This window comes from Myxocyprinus asiaticus, chromosome 30, assembly GCF_019703515.2.
Source record: "Myxocyprinus asiaticus isolate MX2 ecotype Aquarium Trade chromosome 30, UBuf_Myxa_2, whole genome shotgun sequence".
Lineage (NCBI taxonomy): Eukaryota > Metazoa > Chordata > Actinopteri > Cypriniformes > Catostomidae > Myxocyprinus > Myxocyprinus asiaticus.
Genome location: NC_059373.1, coordinates 39,746,918 through 39,766,567, shown reverse-complemented (window position 1 = coordinate 39,766,567; position 19,650 = coordinate 39,746,918). Strand labels below are relative to the sequence as shown.

General features: G+C 39.6%; 1 protein-coding gene across 4 annotated transcripts in view; it reads right to left on the bottom strand.

The window, feature by feature from the left end:
* Positions 1–2,542: 2,542 nt before the first annotated feature.
* Positions 2,543–19,650, bottom strand: part of LOC127420783 (cAMP-dependent protein kinase inhibitor alpha-like) — a 44,137-nt gene continuing 27,029 nt past the window's right edge. Inside the window, exons 2-4 of one of the 4 annotated variants that reach the window (XR_007893867.1) lie at positions 4,662–4,809; positions 3,829–4,229; positions 2,543–3,792 (exon numbers count right to left, since the gene is read on the bottom strand). Coding sequence is in view for 1 of the 4 variants with exons in the window: in XM_051663326.1 (XP_051519286.1) it covers positions 4,147–4,229; positions 4,662–4,809 (231 nt within the window). In the remaining 3 variants the exon portion in view is untranslated. Of the gene's footprint in view, positions 4,230–4,661; positions 4,810–19,650 lie in introns of all 4 variants that reach the window. The other 3 variants (XR_007893868.1, XR_007893869.1, XM_051663326.1) reach the window with 3 other exon arrangements.

Here is a 19,650-nt window from a genome sequence, read left to right as displayed (position 1 = left end):
CATTAGTAAATGCATTAACATGAACCAACAATTAACAATCGCATATTTAGAAATTAGCGTCAAGCATGATGTCATGATATCTAATGAATTTACTTGAATGTAAAAAAAGTAAATAAATAAACTTATTGTAAAGTGTTACCGATACATGTTAATGTCCCCAAAATAGGTGTCATTTTCTTACAGAGACTCCTATCATAAATTCTCCTCCCTGCCCAGTAAGGGGCGATATGCATGAAGAATGTGAATCACCAAAAACAAAAGAAGAAGAAGAATGTGAAAGTGGAGATTGACTGAGCAGGGAGGAGAATTTATAGTAAAAAAGGACTTAAATATTTCTTTCTCACCCACAACTATCATATCAATTCTGAAGATATGGATTTAACCACCAGAATCATCTGGAATACTATTATATTGCCCTTATGTGGATTTTGGAGATTCAAAATTTTGGCACCCATTCACTTGTATTGTATGGAGACTGTGGACCTACAGAGGTGAGAAATTCTTCTAAAAATCTGTGTTCAGGAGAAGAAAGAAAGTCATAAAATCTTGGATGGCATGAGGGTGAGTTAATGATGAGAGAATTTTCATTTTTGGGTGAACTATCCCTTTAAATTTCAGTCTGTTTCTTACACTAGCTGTCACATGACTTCAGAATACTTGGAATATTACGCACAAGTCATATGATCTACATTTATGATACGTTTATGGTGCTTTTTTCCCCTTTTTGTTGCTTGACAGACCCTGGTCTTTACATGTTCTCATTGTAAAAGAGCAGTAATTTGTAAACATACTGCTAAACATCTAATTTTGTGTTCCGCACAAGAAAGACAGTCATACAGGGTTAGTGCGACAAGAGGGTGAGTAAATGATGAAAGAGTTTTCATTTTTGCATGAACTATTCATTTAATAAAAATAAAAAAAGACAAATTCTACTAAGTCTGAGTTTATGATTTCTTAAAATATTGCTGTTGCCTGACTGCAGTCTTTTGGGACAGAGCATGTAGCTGTTTATTCATTAAATGAAAAACATGACTAAATATAGTCTGAAATTGGTCTGTTGTTGACAAAGAGTAACACAGAGAGTGTAACGATACATTTAATGTGGATATGACAGATCAGATCTTTTAGTGTTGAAAGAATTTGATGAGAAATGTTTGAGATCACATTGTTGAGATCTCTTCTTAAACTCTACAGGAGACATGTGAGATTACTTGAATCTTTTGAGAAGCAGGAGACTTCTCCATTTGTCTCCATTTGCTATCATTTAAATTGTATTTCCATCTTCTAAGTCTTGGTATTGAGATTTTTTATATCAAAGTGATTGCATTTGTGATTTTGGGTGGTCCTCCTATGAGCAGTGTTTTGATTTGTGATTTGCATTATTCACTGAAAAACAGGATTTCAGTGTCTTTGAGAAAGTCTAGACAAGACTAGTCTAAAAAGACAGCTGGAGTGTCTCTCCAAATCATCCACTGTTCCAACACACACACTTCAGAATACATTAAAGTACACACTCCTGGGTGTGTTAGAATATTATTTTTTGAATCCATGCAAATTATATTTGACTGATAAAGATGTCACGTTTATGACAGAGTTTTATCTCCTCCCTAGCTTTTGCTTACATGGTTCGGTATGTTAGAAAGACTAAAGTCTCCATCTAGGGTACAAATAGGGGAAATGCATAAAGACATCATCACCACACCTATCGCATTTTGTCATTATAAATCAGTTGTTTGCCAGTGCAGCAATGCTAGGGTGTTGTTAATCGGTTGCTTATTGCATTTTTCAGTCTATGGACTTTTTTTCTGCTAATCTTATTGTCTGCAAGGCGATAGAAAGTCTGGCAAAAGTAATACTTTGGGTTAGGCTTTGTTCAAATCACTAACCCTAATTATAATCAATAACAACAGTGATGCTCACCTTATCACTTCACATTACTAAATACATCACAATATTTCAATATAAAGGACAATATAAAACTTAGAATCTTTGATAGATTCAGTTGTTTGCATACATAAATGATTTGGTTGCATTGCGTCATAAACATAAAATGTTTAGGTCGCTGTGTCAAGTTAAACATAGTTTAATACTTAGAAATAACACGTCTTGAAATAACATGCATATCAAACCACAATTTTGGCACTTTCAGTACTATTTTGAAGTACACTTGCAGACAAAAGTGTGAACATTTGACTGAATTTGTGTTTCTCATTATCCTAAAAATCTTCCAAACTAAATGCTTATGCTTAAATGCTTGAAATTAATTTTGCAGGCAAATGTATGAATTTCTTCACAACACTAAAATGTTAATTTCTTCTTAAATGGATGAGTTGGAGCAGATAAAGAGGAAAAGCAGTCAACAAGTTTTCCACAACATAATTCACATACTTTCATCTGTGTAATTTAATAGTTTTGATGACTTCACTATTATTGTTAAATGTGCAAAATAGTAATAATAAAGAATGAGTAGATTCTATAAAAAAAAAAAAAAGAAAAAAAAACATTATTGGTACAGTTTGTTGCATGATATTCAACACGTGAGTTTTTATTAGAATTAGAATTTTTATTTTTGATGATTTCACTATGAAGAATCAAAACAGAGTCAACAGGGGACCTGACACATTTGTAAAACATTGAATATAAACACATAGGAAATACCCTTAATCTTGGCACAGTATTACACTATTTACAAAAACTGACCGTTCCTATAGAGATGGATCATATGAACCATGGCTCATCTCAGCGAGCTCACAGTCCTGTTTCAGTCATCTGAGGTCATTTTGGCAATCTTTGATGCTGTTGTCTCTGTCGCACGTCAGCCAATGTGCTAATAGCTGTGAACAGATGACGCATTTCAAGCTGTTGAGTGGCAGAAGGTGACATTGAAAGCTGTGTTTGCAGAAGTGATGCTTGTGTGTTTGCAACACATGTGACATTGCCAGCTCCCCCAATATATGCTAATGACACACGCTAGTGATGCTGTGAATTATTATATATTACATGAGTCCATATACCCATACGAAGCATTCAGTGCACAAATACTTTAAAGACTTGTATGTTAGAGGTAACCCGCCTCTTTCACATGACAGTCCGATTCTTACATTCCCTTTCTGCAATATTTAACATTTAAAGAAAGTTTTTATAATACACAGGTGCCACATGACACATACTGTCAAATGTCACATAAAAATATATGTCTCATCTCAGTTGACACTTAAAGCTGCAGCGTGTAATTTAAGTGCCACAAGTGGCACCAAAAATAATGATTGTTTTCATATAGCTTTCAAACACTCCCCGCTTCTGCCATTGGTTGGGCTGCTCAAACAAAGAGTGCAATTAACGTTCATTTAAACAAAAATGAAAATGAAGCCTAAATGAAAACATTTTTAACACAAATTTAAAAAAATGATTGTGAAAACAATAAAATAAAGTGCACTTTCATTACTTCAAAATTGTTCCAACAGCTTTGAAAAGCTGTTTGCCAATGGTCAAACAAACAGATAGTCCCGCCCCAAATGCACACTATTGGTTGTCAGTGCTGCTGTGTTTGGCATCTGGGCAGCTCAAACAAACAGAGCTATTTTTATAGCACCAAAAAGACAGTGTGTTAACAGTTTTCAGTAAATCGACATACTATGAATGGCTTACTTATAGTTGTCTCTTCATATTAAGCTGGGATATAGGTATTTTCACATTAAAAAAAAAGTTACACACTTCAGTTTTAAACTAAATTGAAAGGACAAGTAAAAAAGTTAAAACTAAATAACAAATTCAAAACTATAATAACCTCAACTGCAATTTTGTTTGGTGACCCTAGTGGTGAAGAACTTAATTTCATTGTTGTATTTGACAAATTACCTGTTGGATTATTAGTCCCTTCACTTCAGAGATTCGTAGTCTGTGGCCTTTATGAATGTAAGTGTGTGTTTGTGAATGCATGTGTGTGAAAGAGGAAGAGAGAGAATCTGTGTGTGAAAGGCCAGTGTTAGTCTGCAGCACAACCATCACTGAAGATCAATCCCAGTACCACAGACTAATTGAACTGCCACCTTTACATTTCTATTTCTCTCTCCATCCCTTTCTCATTCTGTTTCTCTCCATCGGTGATGCAAAGCAGCTGTTCATTTAGTGACGTGGAGAGAGATTTCAGGTTCCCTGGTTCTCTTCTGAGCTTTCTGCAGGGGGCGGGACTTCCTGTGTTGTTGGAGACTGAGCCCCTCCAGGACCATCTGAAGAAATATAACAGAGACAAGGGATAACACAGAACATCTGGGCACATGTTAGCTTTAGTTTCTGGGTGACATGTCTACAGAGTGGTGCCAAGAGTGATTTGTGTTTTTAGTTGTTAATGATACATTTACCTTGTCCCCCAGTCCAAACCCCAACCATAAACCTAACTTTAGTTCAGAATTGCATACTACCATACTAATACTATTTCTGCCATAGACACATATGGCTTAAGTAGTAAGAGCAGAATGGGAAGTATGCCATTCCAAACTCAGCCCCTGTCTGCCAAGCAAGTTGTGTAAAATCAGCCAATCTAATTAGAATTTACAGATTGAGAAAATGCTTTCCAGATTTGTGTGCAATATGCATTACACAGTTAACAGACTGTGGGCGAGCAGTGAGCCATCTGAGACTGAAACTAGTACTTTACAGACCTGTGAGTTCAACTAGTTTGAGTGGCAGGTCGGAGGGGTTCACACCAGCCGGAGAGCCCAGGATGTCAGGCAGAGCATTCCGTCGGCCTGAACGACCCGATGAAGAAAAATCCAACACCGACTCCACTTCCGTCATCTCACCACTGCACTGATAAAAAGAAAGAAACATTTTATAATTAAATAAAGACAAAGAGCTACTTCAACAGCAAGGACATCTATTTGTGGAAACCTACAAATAACAGGTTTTGTTTTTTCAGCAACACCCATTAATAAAAGGTACATTAAATAAAGCAAATAACCATGTAAACTCCTTAGACAAACAATTGTAGTAGAAGACCCCTGTGCACAAAGTGAAGTGCGTATGGAAATTATTTACTTTTGTTTTATGTTTAATCGCATAAGGTGTTATCAGAATGTGCACACCCTAATCCCTACAGATAGTATTAGAGAACATTTCTTACTTGAATAATAGAAGAAACAATCAAAGCAGCACTGCGTTTCTATGGTAATGGGTAAAAAATAACCACTGCTGAACAAATATGCGGTCATTCTGTTCTTTTACTCTATTCCTGTTTGGTGATCTTTATTAACCCTCCATAATCAGAAGCACCTCATGCACTACTGCTATTAACACTCATGAAATCAATGACAGCAGCAGTAATTCGTTAAATAATGATCAAATGATAGAGAAGGGTGTTATGCATGTAAAGCATATACATGTAAAGTGATTTAAGTGTCCACAATAATTATTATTGTTATTATTATCTCTGGGTATTTAGCTGGGATAGGGAATGTTTTTTAACATAAAAATACATAATACACCTTTAAGAAGAGCAGAAAGATGAACACATACAATACACACACTGACACCTAATGTGATAGCAAACCATCTGTTACCACTCTGGCCTCTCACGTAAGAGAGAGTTCATCTAGCCTATTTTAGGTCTGGAGGGCATAATCCCCATCATCATCCTTTGTCAAAATGTCCTTCTTAGTAACAATGACAAATCCATGGGCAGAATATTCAGTTACGATATAACCTTTGTTCTCGGAATGAAGAGGCTACAGTTGAAGTCAGAAGTTTACATACACCTTAGCCAAATACATTTAAACTCAGTTTTTCACAATTCCTGACATTTAATCATAGAAAACATTCCCTGTCTTAGGTCAGTTAGGATCACTACTTTATTTTAAGAATGTGAAATGTCAGAATAATAGTAGAGAGAATTATATGTTTCAGCTTTTATTTCTTTCATCACATTCCCAGTGGGTCAGAAGTTTACATACAATTTGTTAGTATTTAGTAGCATTGCCTTTAAATTGTTTAACTTGGGTCAAACGTTTTGGGTAGGCTTCCACAAGCTTCTCACAATAATTTGCTGGAATTTTGGCCCATTCCTCCAGACAGAACTGGTGTAACAGAGTCAGGTTTGTAGGCCTCCTTGCTCACACATGCTTTTTCAGTTCTACCCACAAATTTTCTATCAGATTGAGTTCAGTGTTTTGTGATGGCCACTCCAATACCTTGACTTTGTTGTCCTTAAGCCATCTTGCCAAAACATTTGGAGGTATGCTTGTGGTCATTGTCCATTTGGAAGACCCATTTGCGACCAAGCTTTAACTTCATGGCTGATGTCTTGAGATGTTGCTTCAATATATCCACATAATTTTCCATCCGCATGAAACCATCTATTTTGTGAAGTGCACCAGTCCCTCCTGCAGCAAAGCACCCCCACAACATGGTGCTGCCACCCCCATGCTTCACCCTTTTTCTTCCAAACATAATGATGGTCATTATGGCCAAAAAGTTACATTTTTGTTTCATCAGACCAGAGGAAATTTCTCCATAAAGTAAGATATTTTCCCCATGTGCACTTGCAAACTGTAGGCTGGCTTTTTATGGTGATTTTGGAGCACTGGCTTCTTCTTTGCTGAGCAGCCTTTTAGTTTATGTCGATATAGGACTTGATTTACTGTGGATATAGATACTTGTCTACCTGTTTCCTCCAGCATCTTCACAAGGTCCTTTGCTGTTGTTCTGGGATTGATTTGCGCTTTTCGCACCAAATTTTGGGAGTGGTATATATTGTGTATATGCCCTATATCAAATATTACATTTTATTCTGCTCCCAGGGGAGGGGTCTTTGTCTCCTCAGGTGTGAATCACATCAGTATTCATGATCATACATGCCTCCTCACATATGGCCTTTCTAACACTAAAAGTGTCTTACAAATGAATGAGTGATCAGGATGGATTTCACATAATTTTGTAGCAAAAACTCTAGGCTACAATATCCAGTTCTCAAAAGTCTTGTGAACAAATGTTTAGTATGTGTTATATGGCCTTATTTCAGTGACTTAAAAATGTTAGTTTTTTCAAAAACCACACATAAACGTTATTTTCTCAAAAATACAAACATGTACATTCATGTTGCTCACATATTATTGTAGCCTAGTTTGTGCTGAATACAGTGTTATCAGACTTTAGCCATTAATATATTTTTAAGCAACTGAAAAAAGCACAAATGTCAAGGCATGTCAAAACTTCTCTAGGGCCAGAGGGTTAAAAGTGAAACAATCTGTCTGTAAACAATTGTTGGAAAAATGACTCATGTCATGCACAAAGTAGATGTCCTAAATGACTTGCCAAAACTATAGTTTGCTAATATGAAATCTGTGGAATGGTTAAAAAAATGATTTTTAATGACTTCAACTAAGTGTATGTAAACTTCTGACTTCAAATGTATCTCTCCACTCTGTTACATATTCCATATGTACAGGATTGACCCACTAGGTTTGGTGATTTGGATATTTATTATGACACTCCGGCTGTGCCAGCCACACCTTGTAAATTAGTGCCCTATAAAACACCCATCATGGTGTGGAGTCACTGCTATCTACAGACTGGGACATGTCTCCTCAAGGTGGAGAGATAGTTCTTCACACAGGGAACAAAGGTTTCATTGTAACCGAACATTCTCTATTGTATCGAGACTGTCTCTTCATTCCGTTACATATTCCATATGAATGGGGAAGCTCAGAAAGACACACACTCAGGGACGTTGAGGTAAAAAAAATAGGTACCAACCAGATGAATTATGTACACTATTTATATTTCCCTCAGCTATCAATACTGGCAGATGCAATACTTATGTCTTGCACCATGGCGCCAGATGCTACCAAGGGCTCACCAGATGGAGATACTATTATCAGTCCACCAGATGCAAAGCTGACAAGAGACAATGCTGCTGGCATGAGTCCCAACCAGGATGACTGAGTGAAATTCTAGTTTCTCCAAGCACAAATTCCCTAAAAACAGTGGCTGGCTGAAACAATAAATTGATAGAATTTAGATGGATATGACCATGTGGCAGCTTGACAAATCTCCTTCAGACATGCAGCAAAGCTCAAAAGGTCACAACCCCTCTTGTTGAGTGGGCCTGTAAGCCTGGTAGTGGTGGTTCATCCATCTGTTTATAGGCCAGCTATATCATCTCCATGACCCAACGAGATAGCCCTCCCTTTGTGGCTTCCCTTAGATATTTGCTTGCACAAACATTGTCTGAAAACATACAAACAGCTGGCCAGTCTAAATGCCTGCATGTGCTGCATATACACAGACAGTGTTCTCACTGGACAAAGCAGTGACTGCTGCTGTTCAGCTCCTTCACCTTATTGTGAGAGGAGAATTGGCAAAGCTCAGTTGACTGGTTCAATATTTGAGACAGAACTTAAATCAGGAATGCTGGATTACGGTGCAGGACTACAGCAGCTTTGATGGAGTTCTCCAATTCTCTTAGCAAAGGTCAATACCAGGAAGAAAGCTCTCTTAAGGGATGGCCATTTCAGTTCCATAGATTTCATGGGTTCAAAGGGAGGGTGATGCAGTGCTCCCAGGACCCTGTTTAAATCCCACTGGGGCACAGTAGGTCTTATTCAGCAGGTTGAGCATAATTTAGCACCCTTAAGGAATTGATAAATCAAGCTGCGCTGTGATAGCCTGTGGTCACCAACTCTAACAGCTTTGACTGCAGTCACCATGTCTCTGAAAGTGGTGGGAGATTTTCCTGCATCCAGTTGTTCCTACAAAAATTGCAGTATTTCATATGTTGTAGATGTGAGGGTGTTACCTTGTTCACTTCACACCTTGATTGAAACAATCCCTATCTAAAGGAGTAGGCTGCCCTTGTTGAAATTAGCATGTTCCAGGGTCCTAACTAACGTTTCTGGCCTGCGAGATCAGAATTGCATGTGCAAATTGCTTTCAGCAGCAATTTTGTGGTCCTGTTTGTGCATTGCCTGATCTGCACTTAGTAGCAATTAAAGGTATAGTTCACCCAAAAATGAAAATTCTCTCATCATTTACTCACCCTCATGCCATCACAGATGTGTATGACTTTCTTTCTTCAGCACAACACAAATTAAGATTTTTAGATGAATATCTCAGCTTTGTAGGTCCATACAATGCAAGTGGATAGTGATCAGCACTTTAAAGCTCCAAAAAGCACAGACAATAGCACAGACATCCGATTGCTCTCCAATGTGTGTCCATGAAGGGAATCAGTTCACGCTGCCTCTCGAGTGACTTAAGCATGTTGGCATGTGCATGTGAGAACTGATGTGATACAACTGGAAGTGAAGCTCGATTTGTTTACAACAAAATGCTGTTCACAAGCTTCATTGGTTTTACTTTCATTTGAATATGCCAGTGTGCTTACGTCACGCGAGCAGCAGTGTAAACTGATTCACCTCATGGACATGCATTGGAGAGCTACCAGAAATAAACAATTATAGTGAAAAGGACTTAAATATTGATTTGTTTCTCACCCAAAGTGATTGTATCGCTTTAGAAGACCAATTTTACCACTGGAGTCGAATGGATTAATTTTATTACGATTGTCTGTGCTTTTTGGAGCTTTAATAGTGCTGTGCTGATCACTATCCACTTCCATTGAGTATGTAAATGGGTGAGTAAATTATGAATGATGAAATCTGAATGATGACTAGCCAGTCTATTGTCCCAGCTAAAAAGACCAGCTTAACCAGCTTGCAATTACCATGCTAGTCTAGGCTGGTTTATGCTTGCTAGTGCTGGTTTGGTGCTGGTTTTGCTGGTGAACCAACGCAGCCATTCTTTTCACCAGCTAAATCTAGCTGGTGAAGCTGGGTAACTAGCATGGTCTTTCCGATGAAGCTGGTTAAGCTAGTTTAAATGCCTGGTGGGGACATCAGCAACCCATGCTGGGGGACCAGCACCTATAACACAAGATAAGCTGGTGACTTGGCCCCTCAAACAGAAATCGTTTGTCTTTTTTCCTCTAATTGCAAAAGGGATTTCACACACCACAGCTCAGTGGCACAACAGCAGACAAATCTTCCCCACGGATTACTGGCAGTACAGTTACAGTTTGCTTTCTCACAGGCTACAGAGAGATGCTATATTTAGCATCGTAAGGAGCAGGCAGAGATTTCAAGTCTCTTGTTCCTCTCGTCTGTTGAATCAGACAAAACATATTTCAATTATCCTCTGTTAACCTTAACAAAGCACCATAAAAGTATCATAAACATAGTCCATATGACCCCTGGCTGTATACAAAGTCTTAAAAAAACAATTGATAGCTTTGTGCACTCTTGAATCTGAAGCATACTTCTGCATATTCAAACTGGCGTGTTACTTTCAGTTACAAGCCACGCAAGAACCAGTAGCATTTAGCATCATGCATTTAAAACACCCGGCATGGCATCTTCATGTGCCATATTTGAATATATGTGGAATGGGATTTGAAAGCTATGGTGGTAGGGATGATTTTCTGCTAAACATCTTGTTTTGTAGAAGAAAAAGTCATACAGGTTTGAAACAACATGAGGATAATGAGAGTAAATTATGAAAATCTTCAATTTCGGGTGAACTATTCCTTAGAACAGAGATGTAGGACTAAGTTAAAGACTAAGTTAACTTTGTAATTTTTTACTGTTCTCAGGATAAATCGCTTGTGTTCTTGCAAATTACTTATTTGCAAGTCTCTTGGATATATTTTTGAATGTATCTTGAATAAAAGCATCTGCTAAATGCATAATTGCACATGTTGTAAAATGTTAAGCTTGTGGAGGCTAAGAAAGCCTAGTCCGGCAAAAGAGCTCTTGAGCCAAGAGCATGGCTTTTCTTCAGTAATGGAGCAGTCATTATAGAAAATGTGTGCTTATTTTTTCCTGAAGAGATTCTCTAAGATGTACAAAATGTACAAAAGACTTACCAACAAATAGAGAGCGGACATATACTACATCCAATTCCTGTTAATCCTTCACTAAAGCAAAAAATTATATTTGTGCTCACCTTAGAGTAGGTGCTTGTAATAATGAAAGAATGAAAAAAAAAAAACATTATAAAAGTACAGTGAATAGTAATTAGTTTATTTTCAAAGGCAATCATCACAATACCTATATACATCACAAGCACATACATACAGTTAATGATTTGAACAAACACTAACCCTACTTATTACATGGCTCTCTGGAATACTCGATTCTGACTGGTCAAAGGTGCCATCTAGCGGTCTGATATTTCTCATTAACAACCGCTCATCCCGGTCTCTGAGCCATCTTTACTACTTCTCGGATCACTGTGCAATATCTACAAGTAAGCTATTGAAATAATTTAAACTCAGATCAATGTTTCATGTGCATTTATTTATTTATTTGGCAAGTAGTCTTGTAAAGTCAGACAGTCATTAATAACAAAATAAACACCAACAGAACTCTGCAGCAAACCAAAGGTGAATTTCAGCTTTTCAGCAATTTCTTTCTTCTCACATAATTACATAATTGCAACTCAAATCAATATTTTATGTCCATCTATTTATTTCTTTGCTTAGTAGCCAATTCTGCTTCATGCCATGGTCCTGATCTCCCTGTCTAGGTTTATTTTGTGATAACAACAGGGTAACTGTATATTATCCCTTACGTAGTAAACTTTGGCATGAGTCATCTCACAGTGTATGTGCTATAGACACGAATGATAGGCTACCTCAAATTGCTTGTTTGCCATGAATGGTGGATCTTTCTCTTCAGGGTCATGATCATATACCAGTGATTTACAGCCTCAGAGCTCACCGCAGATGTGTCTTTAAAGGTTTATAATTTATCATTAAAAATCATCATATATTTACACACACACACACACACACACACACACACACATATACAGTATATATATATATATATATATATATATATATATATATATATATATATATATATATATATATATATATATTTAGAGGTGTGAATCTTCACTTGCCTCACGATTCAATTACGATTCAGATGGTAGTCATTATAAAACGATTCTCATCTTGTCCTTCATTTCTTTTATTAATAATGAGCAGTTACCATTACATATAAATCTGTGGCAATGGATGTCCAAGAATCACAGGTGATGGCCACTCGGCTGGTGTTACACATCAGCTCCATCACTCTGTATTTTGTGTCACTGTACAGAACAGGTATAGCGGTGTCTGTGAAAAGCTCTGAGAAGGGATTCTCCATCTTGGCTCCAGGGTATGGAGGAGGAAGCAAAAGCCAGTGTTTTCCATGACCGAGTAAGGGCGGAGATCCTTTGTAATAAATGTGCCAATAAACTAAGTGATCTTCTTTGCCCTTTCGGAGTTCTTAGGTAAATTTGATACCATTGCTTGTTGTATTGTTGGCTGATTAGCTGCGTTTTGCTGGGCTGCTGCTAACTTTAGCTCTGGGTGAAAACGGGAGATGTGATTCCTCATATTTGTTGTGTTGCTGAAGTATTTAATCTTGGCTTGACATCTCTTGCACACAGCATATTTTTTTTATCATGCTCGTTTTTCTCCTTATCTTCGTAAAAACTGAAATGTGCCCAAATATCTGCTTTTAAGAATTTAGGTGCATTTTTAAGCACTGGCTGCTGCACTCCCTCCACCATGTCTCCTATCTACGAACATTAGATGCAAGTGCTTTGCTTCCGGAGAACATAGGCAACTTTTTTATTAATATTTAATAAGACTACTTACTTTATTTAAAAGCAGTATGGCATTTATATGAAATTTAATTACATTTGTAAAAAATCGATTCTTTTGTTTTCATGCAGCGATGTAGAATTATTCACATCAGCATTGTGATGCATCGTAAAATTGTTATATTCCACAGCTCTAATTATATATATATATATATATATATATATATATATATATATATATATATATATATATATGATGATTTATGCATTCTCTGTGACAGTTTTTCTTCACACACCTCTTAGCTATGTGTCCTACACCATTACACCGGAAAGATATTGGCTGGCCATCATCTGTAAACCTTGGCTGCATCTTAGGTTTACAATAAGCCACAGGTTCTGAATTAGTGCACTGCAAAGTGAGTTTCTCGACAGCTTTTGTTAGCTCTCCTATAGATTTTCCTTGTTCTGCTACAATTTTAAAAACTTCTTCAAGAGTAGCGGGTTTTTTCTCATATACACCAACAGCAGTGCACTGAGCTTCTGCTGTCTCAGACACAACATTTCTGTTGTTCACTAATTTTGTGACATGAGATTTAAGATCTTCTAGAGACCACAAAATGGCTTATTCTTGCACTTCAATAACTGTTGACTGTGGCTAGCTTTCGAAACTCCCTTCTAAGGCCTGTGTCCCCTCAATGAATTGATCTCGGATTGCCAAAATCACATTTGATATTGCATTTGATGATTGTTTCAGGATAGAACTAAGAATTTGAGACAAAGCATGAGAGTAAGCACGAACATCCTCGCCTTCTATTTCTTTACAGCCATAGAATGTTTGCAAAAACTGAGACACTCTGCACTTTTCTCAAAACGCTTCTCTCAGGTACACAAAGAGGACATATGCTCGCTTTGGTTCATTCCCCATCCGTAATCTGACCTCTTCTAAGACTGCACCCTTTAAGAGAGAGAGTACGAGATCTAACTGGTCCTCTGTGATCTGATTTCTAGCATGTAACATCCTCTCTACTTCAATTATCTCATCAACATGTCTCCCATCTTTGCTGAAATAATCTCTAAATGGTTGGATGTGATGTTCTCTTGGCACATACATAAGACCTGGTTGGCTCTCTACTCAAATTGGCGATAGTTGCCATGGTCTCGTTATGTTTTCTGTTGAGTTCTTGAATCTGTCCCTGAACATCATACATACTACTTCCTGCACCACGTTCATCATCAGTGTTTTGTAATACTGGACAATCATCATCATATTGTGACATTTTTAAATGTTCAAATTATTTCAGTTCAACTCAGTAAAAAACAATGTCAGTTCACTTGTGGGCAAAACAAAAAATCTCTTTATCAGTCTGTAACATTGAAACCAAAGGATATGTTGCCAAATGTCTGTATAATATACTTCTTTTCTTGCTTGTAGAAAGTCACTGGATAGGTGTCTCTTCAAACAGTATCCCCGTGGAATCAGCAGAACTCAGGTGCCCGCTCTCTAATGTCCAGCAGTCTCGTCACCTCGCCATGTCACCTCTGGTCGACGCCTGTTCACTGGACCACTGCACCACTGAAGACAGCCTCCACTCTGTATCCCACTGGCATCTTCACCTCTATCATATTTGAAGATGAACACGGATAAAAAAACTGACCTACTGTATAGGCTCCCAACAGTCAGATACCCTACTCCTGGTACCAAAAATTAAGCCAGTGGGTAGTAAATAAACACATGGGATACAAAAAAATGTTTTGGTGGTAAAATCTGACAGCTGTTAACGAACAAAAAATAAATAAAACACTGGTCGATGGGGCCATATACACCGATCAGCCACAACATTAAAACCACCTGCCTAATATCATGAAGGTCCCCCTTGTGCTGCCAAAACAGCTCTGACCCGTCGAGACATGGACTCCACAAGACCTCTGAAGGTGTCCTGTGGTATCTGACACCAAGACAATAGCAGCAGATCCTTTAAGTCCTGTAAGTTTTGAGGTGGGGCCTCCATGGATAAGACTTGTTGGTCCAACACATCCCATAGATGCTCAATCGGATTGAGATCTGGGGAATTTGGAGGCCAAGTCAACACCTTGAACTCTTTGTCATGTTCCTCAAACCATTCCTGAATTTTTTTTGCAGTGTGGGTGGGCGCATTATCCTGCTGAAAGAGGCCACTGCCATCAGGTAATAGTGTTGCCATGAAGGGGTGTACGTGGTCTGCAACAATCTTTAGGTAGGTGGTACATGTCAAAGTAACATCCACATGAATGCCAGGACCCAAGTTTCCCAGCAGAACATTGCCCAGAGCATCACACTGCCTCCGCCGGCCTGCCTTCTTCCCATGGTGCATCACCAAACAAGACATGATCAACTCCAAATCGATGTACCCAGTCCTTGCATGTGCACAAAACACGGTCAAACTCCACACATGCAATTCATATGCATCCTTCAAAAATAACCCATAACAAACACAAAAGTTTAACCTACGACTCTTCTGAACACATATTTAATGCAAATTATAAGCATTTTGTGTAAAATTTTATATTTACCCAAAGAATTATCAAACGACGAACAAAACTGGGAGCTCTCTTCCACATCTTATGTTCTCACGTCTCTAACACAAGAGAGTGCCGGAAAGCAGGTGTCACAAACCTCTTGTCTTAAAGGGGCCACGTCCAATTTATAACTAGAGTTAAATTTCATGAAATTTCTTCACTTGGCTACATACGTTTGAAAAAAATGTTTAAAATACATTATGAAAATACCAAAATACAACCAGGCTAAATTACAACATTTGTGGGACATTATTTGTCTGTTTTATTTTACTTAAGTAAATGGTGATTATTCCTATTATTTTACCTTGTGAGAGGAAGATAATTTTTGAATGTAATTTGACATTAATTTAATTTGATCATTTTTCTCACTGGCAGTTTTTCGTGAGGCAGCCTGAGCTAAAATCTGAGGTAAATTTATATAGTTCACTTTCATTGTTTTAAATTAGCCACCTTAAAACTATCAACTTCTCCATAATCACTTACGTATTTTCAAAATGTTAATTTTAATAAAGTGTCTGTTCATTTTTACTGCTGCTCAAACATGACACTCGTATGCCTGTTGGAGATGGTGATGCTGCACAACAGAGAGTCAAATAGACTTTAAAACCATAACTGCACTCTCAAAGACTGTTTAAATTTGAACACTTTTGATTTTTCTGCACTAGTGTTCACCACAGAGGCCAAAATGGACATATTATAAATGTTAAAGCCTTGTGATAAATTCATAGTAATCATTATTATGAATGGGGGTCATTGACAAATATGGTTGTCCAAGGTGTTAAAATGAGAAATCTTTTAAAAATCTAGATTAAAGCTGAGTGACTCCAGTCATGCTTCCTAAGCAACCAATTGGCCCGGTTGCTAGGATGTGTAGAGTCACGTTGGGTTAACCTCCTCATGGTTGCTATACTGTGGTTCTCGCTCTCAGTGGGGCACGTAGTGAGTTGTGCTTGGATGCTGCGGAGAACAGCGTGAAGCCTCCACGTGCGCTAGGTCTCCACGGTAATGCGCTCAACAAGCCACGTGATATGGACACCCAGGAACTTGAAGCTAGTCACATGCTCCACTTTGTCCCCATCAATGTAGATAGGAGTGTAGTCTGCCGGTAGTCCACAATCAGCTCCTTGGTCTTCTGGGCGTTGAGTGTGAGATTGTTGTTGGCACACCACACTGCAGGTGCTGTACCTCTTCCCTATAGGCCGTCTCATCTTCGCCGCTGATCAGACCTACCACTGTGGTGTCACTATGCTCAAGTATGCAGTCGTGGGTGAAGAGGGAGTAGAGGATTGGACTCAGCACACAGCCCTGTGGTGCACCAGTGTTCAAAGGGAGGGTGGAGGAGTTGTGGTTGCTGATCCTAACAGACTGTGGTCTGTTAGTGGGAAAGATCAGTGAGCTTGGAGATCAGCTTGGATGGGATCACAGTATTGAAGGCAGAACTGAAATCAATGAACAGCATCCTGACATATGTGTTGTTTTTGTCCAAGTGAGTCAGGGTGGAGTGAAGAGCTGAGGCGATAGCATCCTCAGTTGACCTGTTGGGTTTGTAGGTGAACTGATATGGGTCCAGTGTTGGGGGCAGGCATGTATTCAGGTGGGAGAGGACCAGCCTCACAAAACACTTAGTGATGATGGGAGTAAGAGCAATGGGGCGGAAGTCGTTGAGGGCCACTGCAGCAGCATGTTTTGGTACTGGTCCAATGGTGGCTGTTTTGAAGCAGGTGGGGACAATGGCCTGGGCCAAGGAGAGGTTGAAAATGTTGGTGAAGACGTCAACCAACTGTTCTGCGCAGGCCCTGAGCACTCGGCCAGGGATGCCTTCAGGGCCAGCAGCTTTATGTGCATTCACTCTGCTCAGGGTGGAGCACACATCACTGGTGGAAAATGTGAGTGGCAGATCATCAGGTGGGAGCTCAGCTTTTATGAGTGGTTCTGTGTTTCCATGATCAAAGCGAGCATAAAAGGTGTTCAATTAATCTGGGAGGGTGGGATTACTTGTTGGGGGGGTGCTGTTTGCTGGTTTGTAATCTGTGAGGGCATGAATGCCTGTCCACATACATCGAGGGTTGTTGTTCATAAATTTGTCCTCAATCCGCAGTTTGTAATTGTGTTTGGCTGCTTTCATTCCCCTCTTCAGATTGGCTCTGGATATATTATAGGCTTCCTGGTCGCCAGATCTGAAAGCAGCATCACGTGCCTTTAGCAGGTGTCAGAATTCTTTGTTCATCCAGGGTTTCTGATTGGAGTATGTTTTAATTGTTTTATGAGTGGTTACTTTGTCGACACACCTGTTGATGTGTTGCAGAACAGAATTTGTGTAGGTATTAATGTCCGTGTGTGAGTCCAGGTTGGCCTGAGAAGCAAACGCATTCCAGTCTGTGTTCTGGAACTCATGCTGTAGTGAAGAATCTGCTCCTTCCAGCCACACTTTTACAGTCCTCACTGTGGGTTTCACACGTTTGATGATGGGGGTGTATTTGGGGAGTGGGAACAGGGATAAGTGATCAGATTGTCCAAAGTGGGGGAGGGGAGTGGCTTTGTAGGCATCAGAGTTGTTTGTAGAAACATGATCAAGAGTGTTGTCTCCTCTTGTAGGGCAAGAAAAGTTTTGATAAAATTTGGGGAGTGCTGTCCTTAAATTGGCGAGATTGAAATCCCCAGCAATGATAACAGCTCCATCCAGATGCGTTGTTTGCAGTTTTCTAACAACAGAAGAGAAGCATCCGGGGGTATATATACTGCAGCGATTATGGTAGATGTTCATGGGGCAGGTAAAAGGGTCTGCACTTGATAAAGAGGTACTCAATATCAGCAGAACAGTGGGATTTGGTAATAACAGCATCGGTGCACCAAGTTCTGTTTACTTCAAGTGCCTTACTTCAAGCGCATCAAGTGCCTCCGCTTTTAATTTCGGGAATGTGGAGGAGCATAAACAAGCCAGTTATGCACTCCGCAAAACTATCAGAGCAGCCAAACGCCAGTACAGGGACAAGATTGAAGGACAATTTAACACCACCAACTCTAGAAGCATGTGGCAGGGGATTAATATCATCACAGACTTTAAAGGGAATAAAAATTCCGCCGTGAACACCACTGCCTCTCTCCTGGATGAGCTAAATACTTTTTATGCTCGTTTCGAGGGAAATAACACCGCCTTCGCGGAGAGAGCTCTCGCAGCCGAAGCTACAGAGGTTAGTTCACTCTCCGTCTCTGTAGCGGATGTAAACTCGATCCTTCCAACGGGTGAATATCCGTAAAGCCGCGGGTCCAGACGGCATTCCGGGCCGCGTCATCAGAGCGTGCACAAACCAACTGGCTGGTTTTTTTACGGACATTTTCAACCTTTCCTTCTCCTTGTCTGTGGTCCCCACATGCTTTAAAACATCCACCACTGTGCCTGTACCAAAGCAATCCAAGATCACTTGCATAAATGGCTGGTGTCCTGTTGCTCTGATCCCCATCATCAGCAAATGCTTTGAGAGACTAATCAGAGATTACATCTGCTCTGTGCTGCCTCCCTTACTGGACACATTGCAGTTTGCTTACCACAACAACCGCTCCACTGATGATACCATTGCATCTACACTACACACTGGTCTCTCCCACCTGGAAAAAAGGAACACTTATGTGAGAATGCTGTTTGTAGACTACAGCTCAGCATTCAACACCATAGTGCCCTCCAAGCTTGATGTGAAACTCCGGTGAACTCTCTGTGCTTAAACATCTCTCTGTGCAGATGGATCCTGGACTTCCTGTCAAGCAGACGCCAGGTGGTTAGAATGGGCAGCAACATCTCCTCATCACTGACCCTCAACACTGGAGCCCAGCAGGGCTGTGTTCTCAGCCCACTCCTGTATTTCCTGTACACACATGACTGTGTGGCTACACACTGCTCCAATGCCATCATTAAGTTTGCTGATGATACAACGGTGGTAGGTCTGATCACTGACAATGATTAAACGGCCTACAGAGAGGAGGTGCACACTCTGACATGCTGGTGTCAGGAGCACAACATCTCCCTCAATGTCAGCAAGACAAATGAGCTTGTGGTGGACTTCAGGAGAAAAGACAGAGAACACAGTCCCATCACCATCAATGGAGCACCGGTGGAGAGAGTCAGCAGCTTCAAGTTCCTCGGTGTCCACATCACTGAGGAACTCACATGGTCTGTCCACACTGAGGCTGTTGTGAAGAAGGCTCATCAGCACCTCTTCTTCCTGAGATGGCTGAGGAAGTTTGGAATGAACCGCCACATCCTCACACAGTTCTAAACCAGCACTGTAGAGAGCATCCTGACTGGCTGCATCACTGTCTGGTATGGCAATAGCACTGCCCACAACCGCACAGCCCTGCAAAGGGTGGTACGAACTGCCAGACACATCGTCGGAGGTGAGCTTCCCTCTCTCCAGGACATATATACCCAAACAATCAGACTTTTGAACTCTTGAT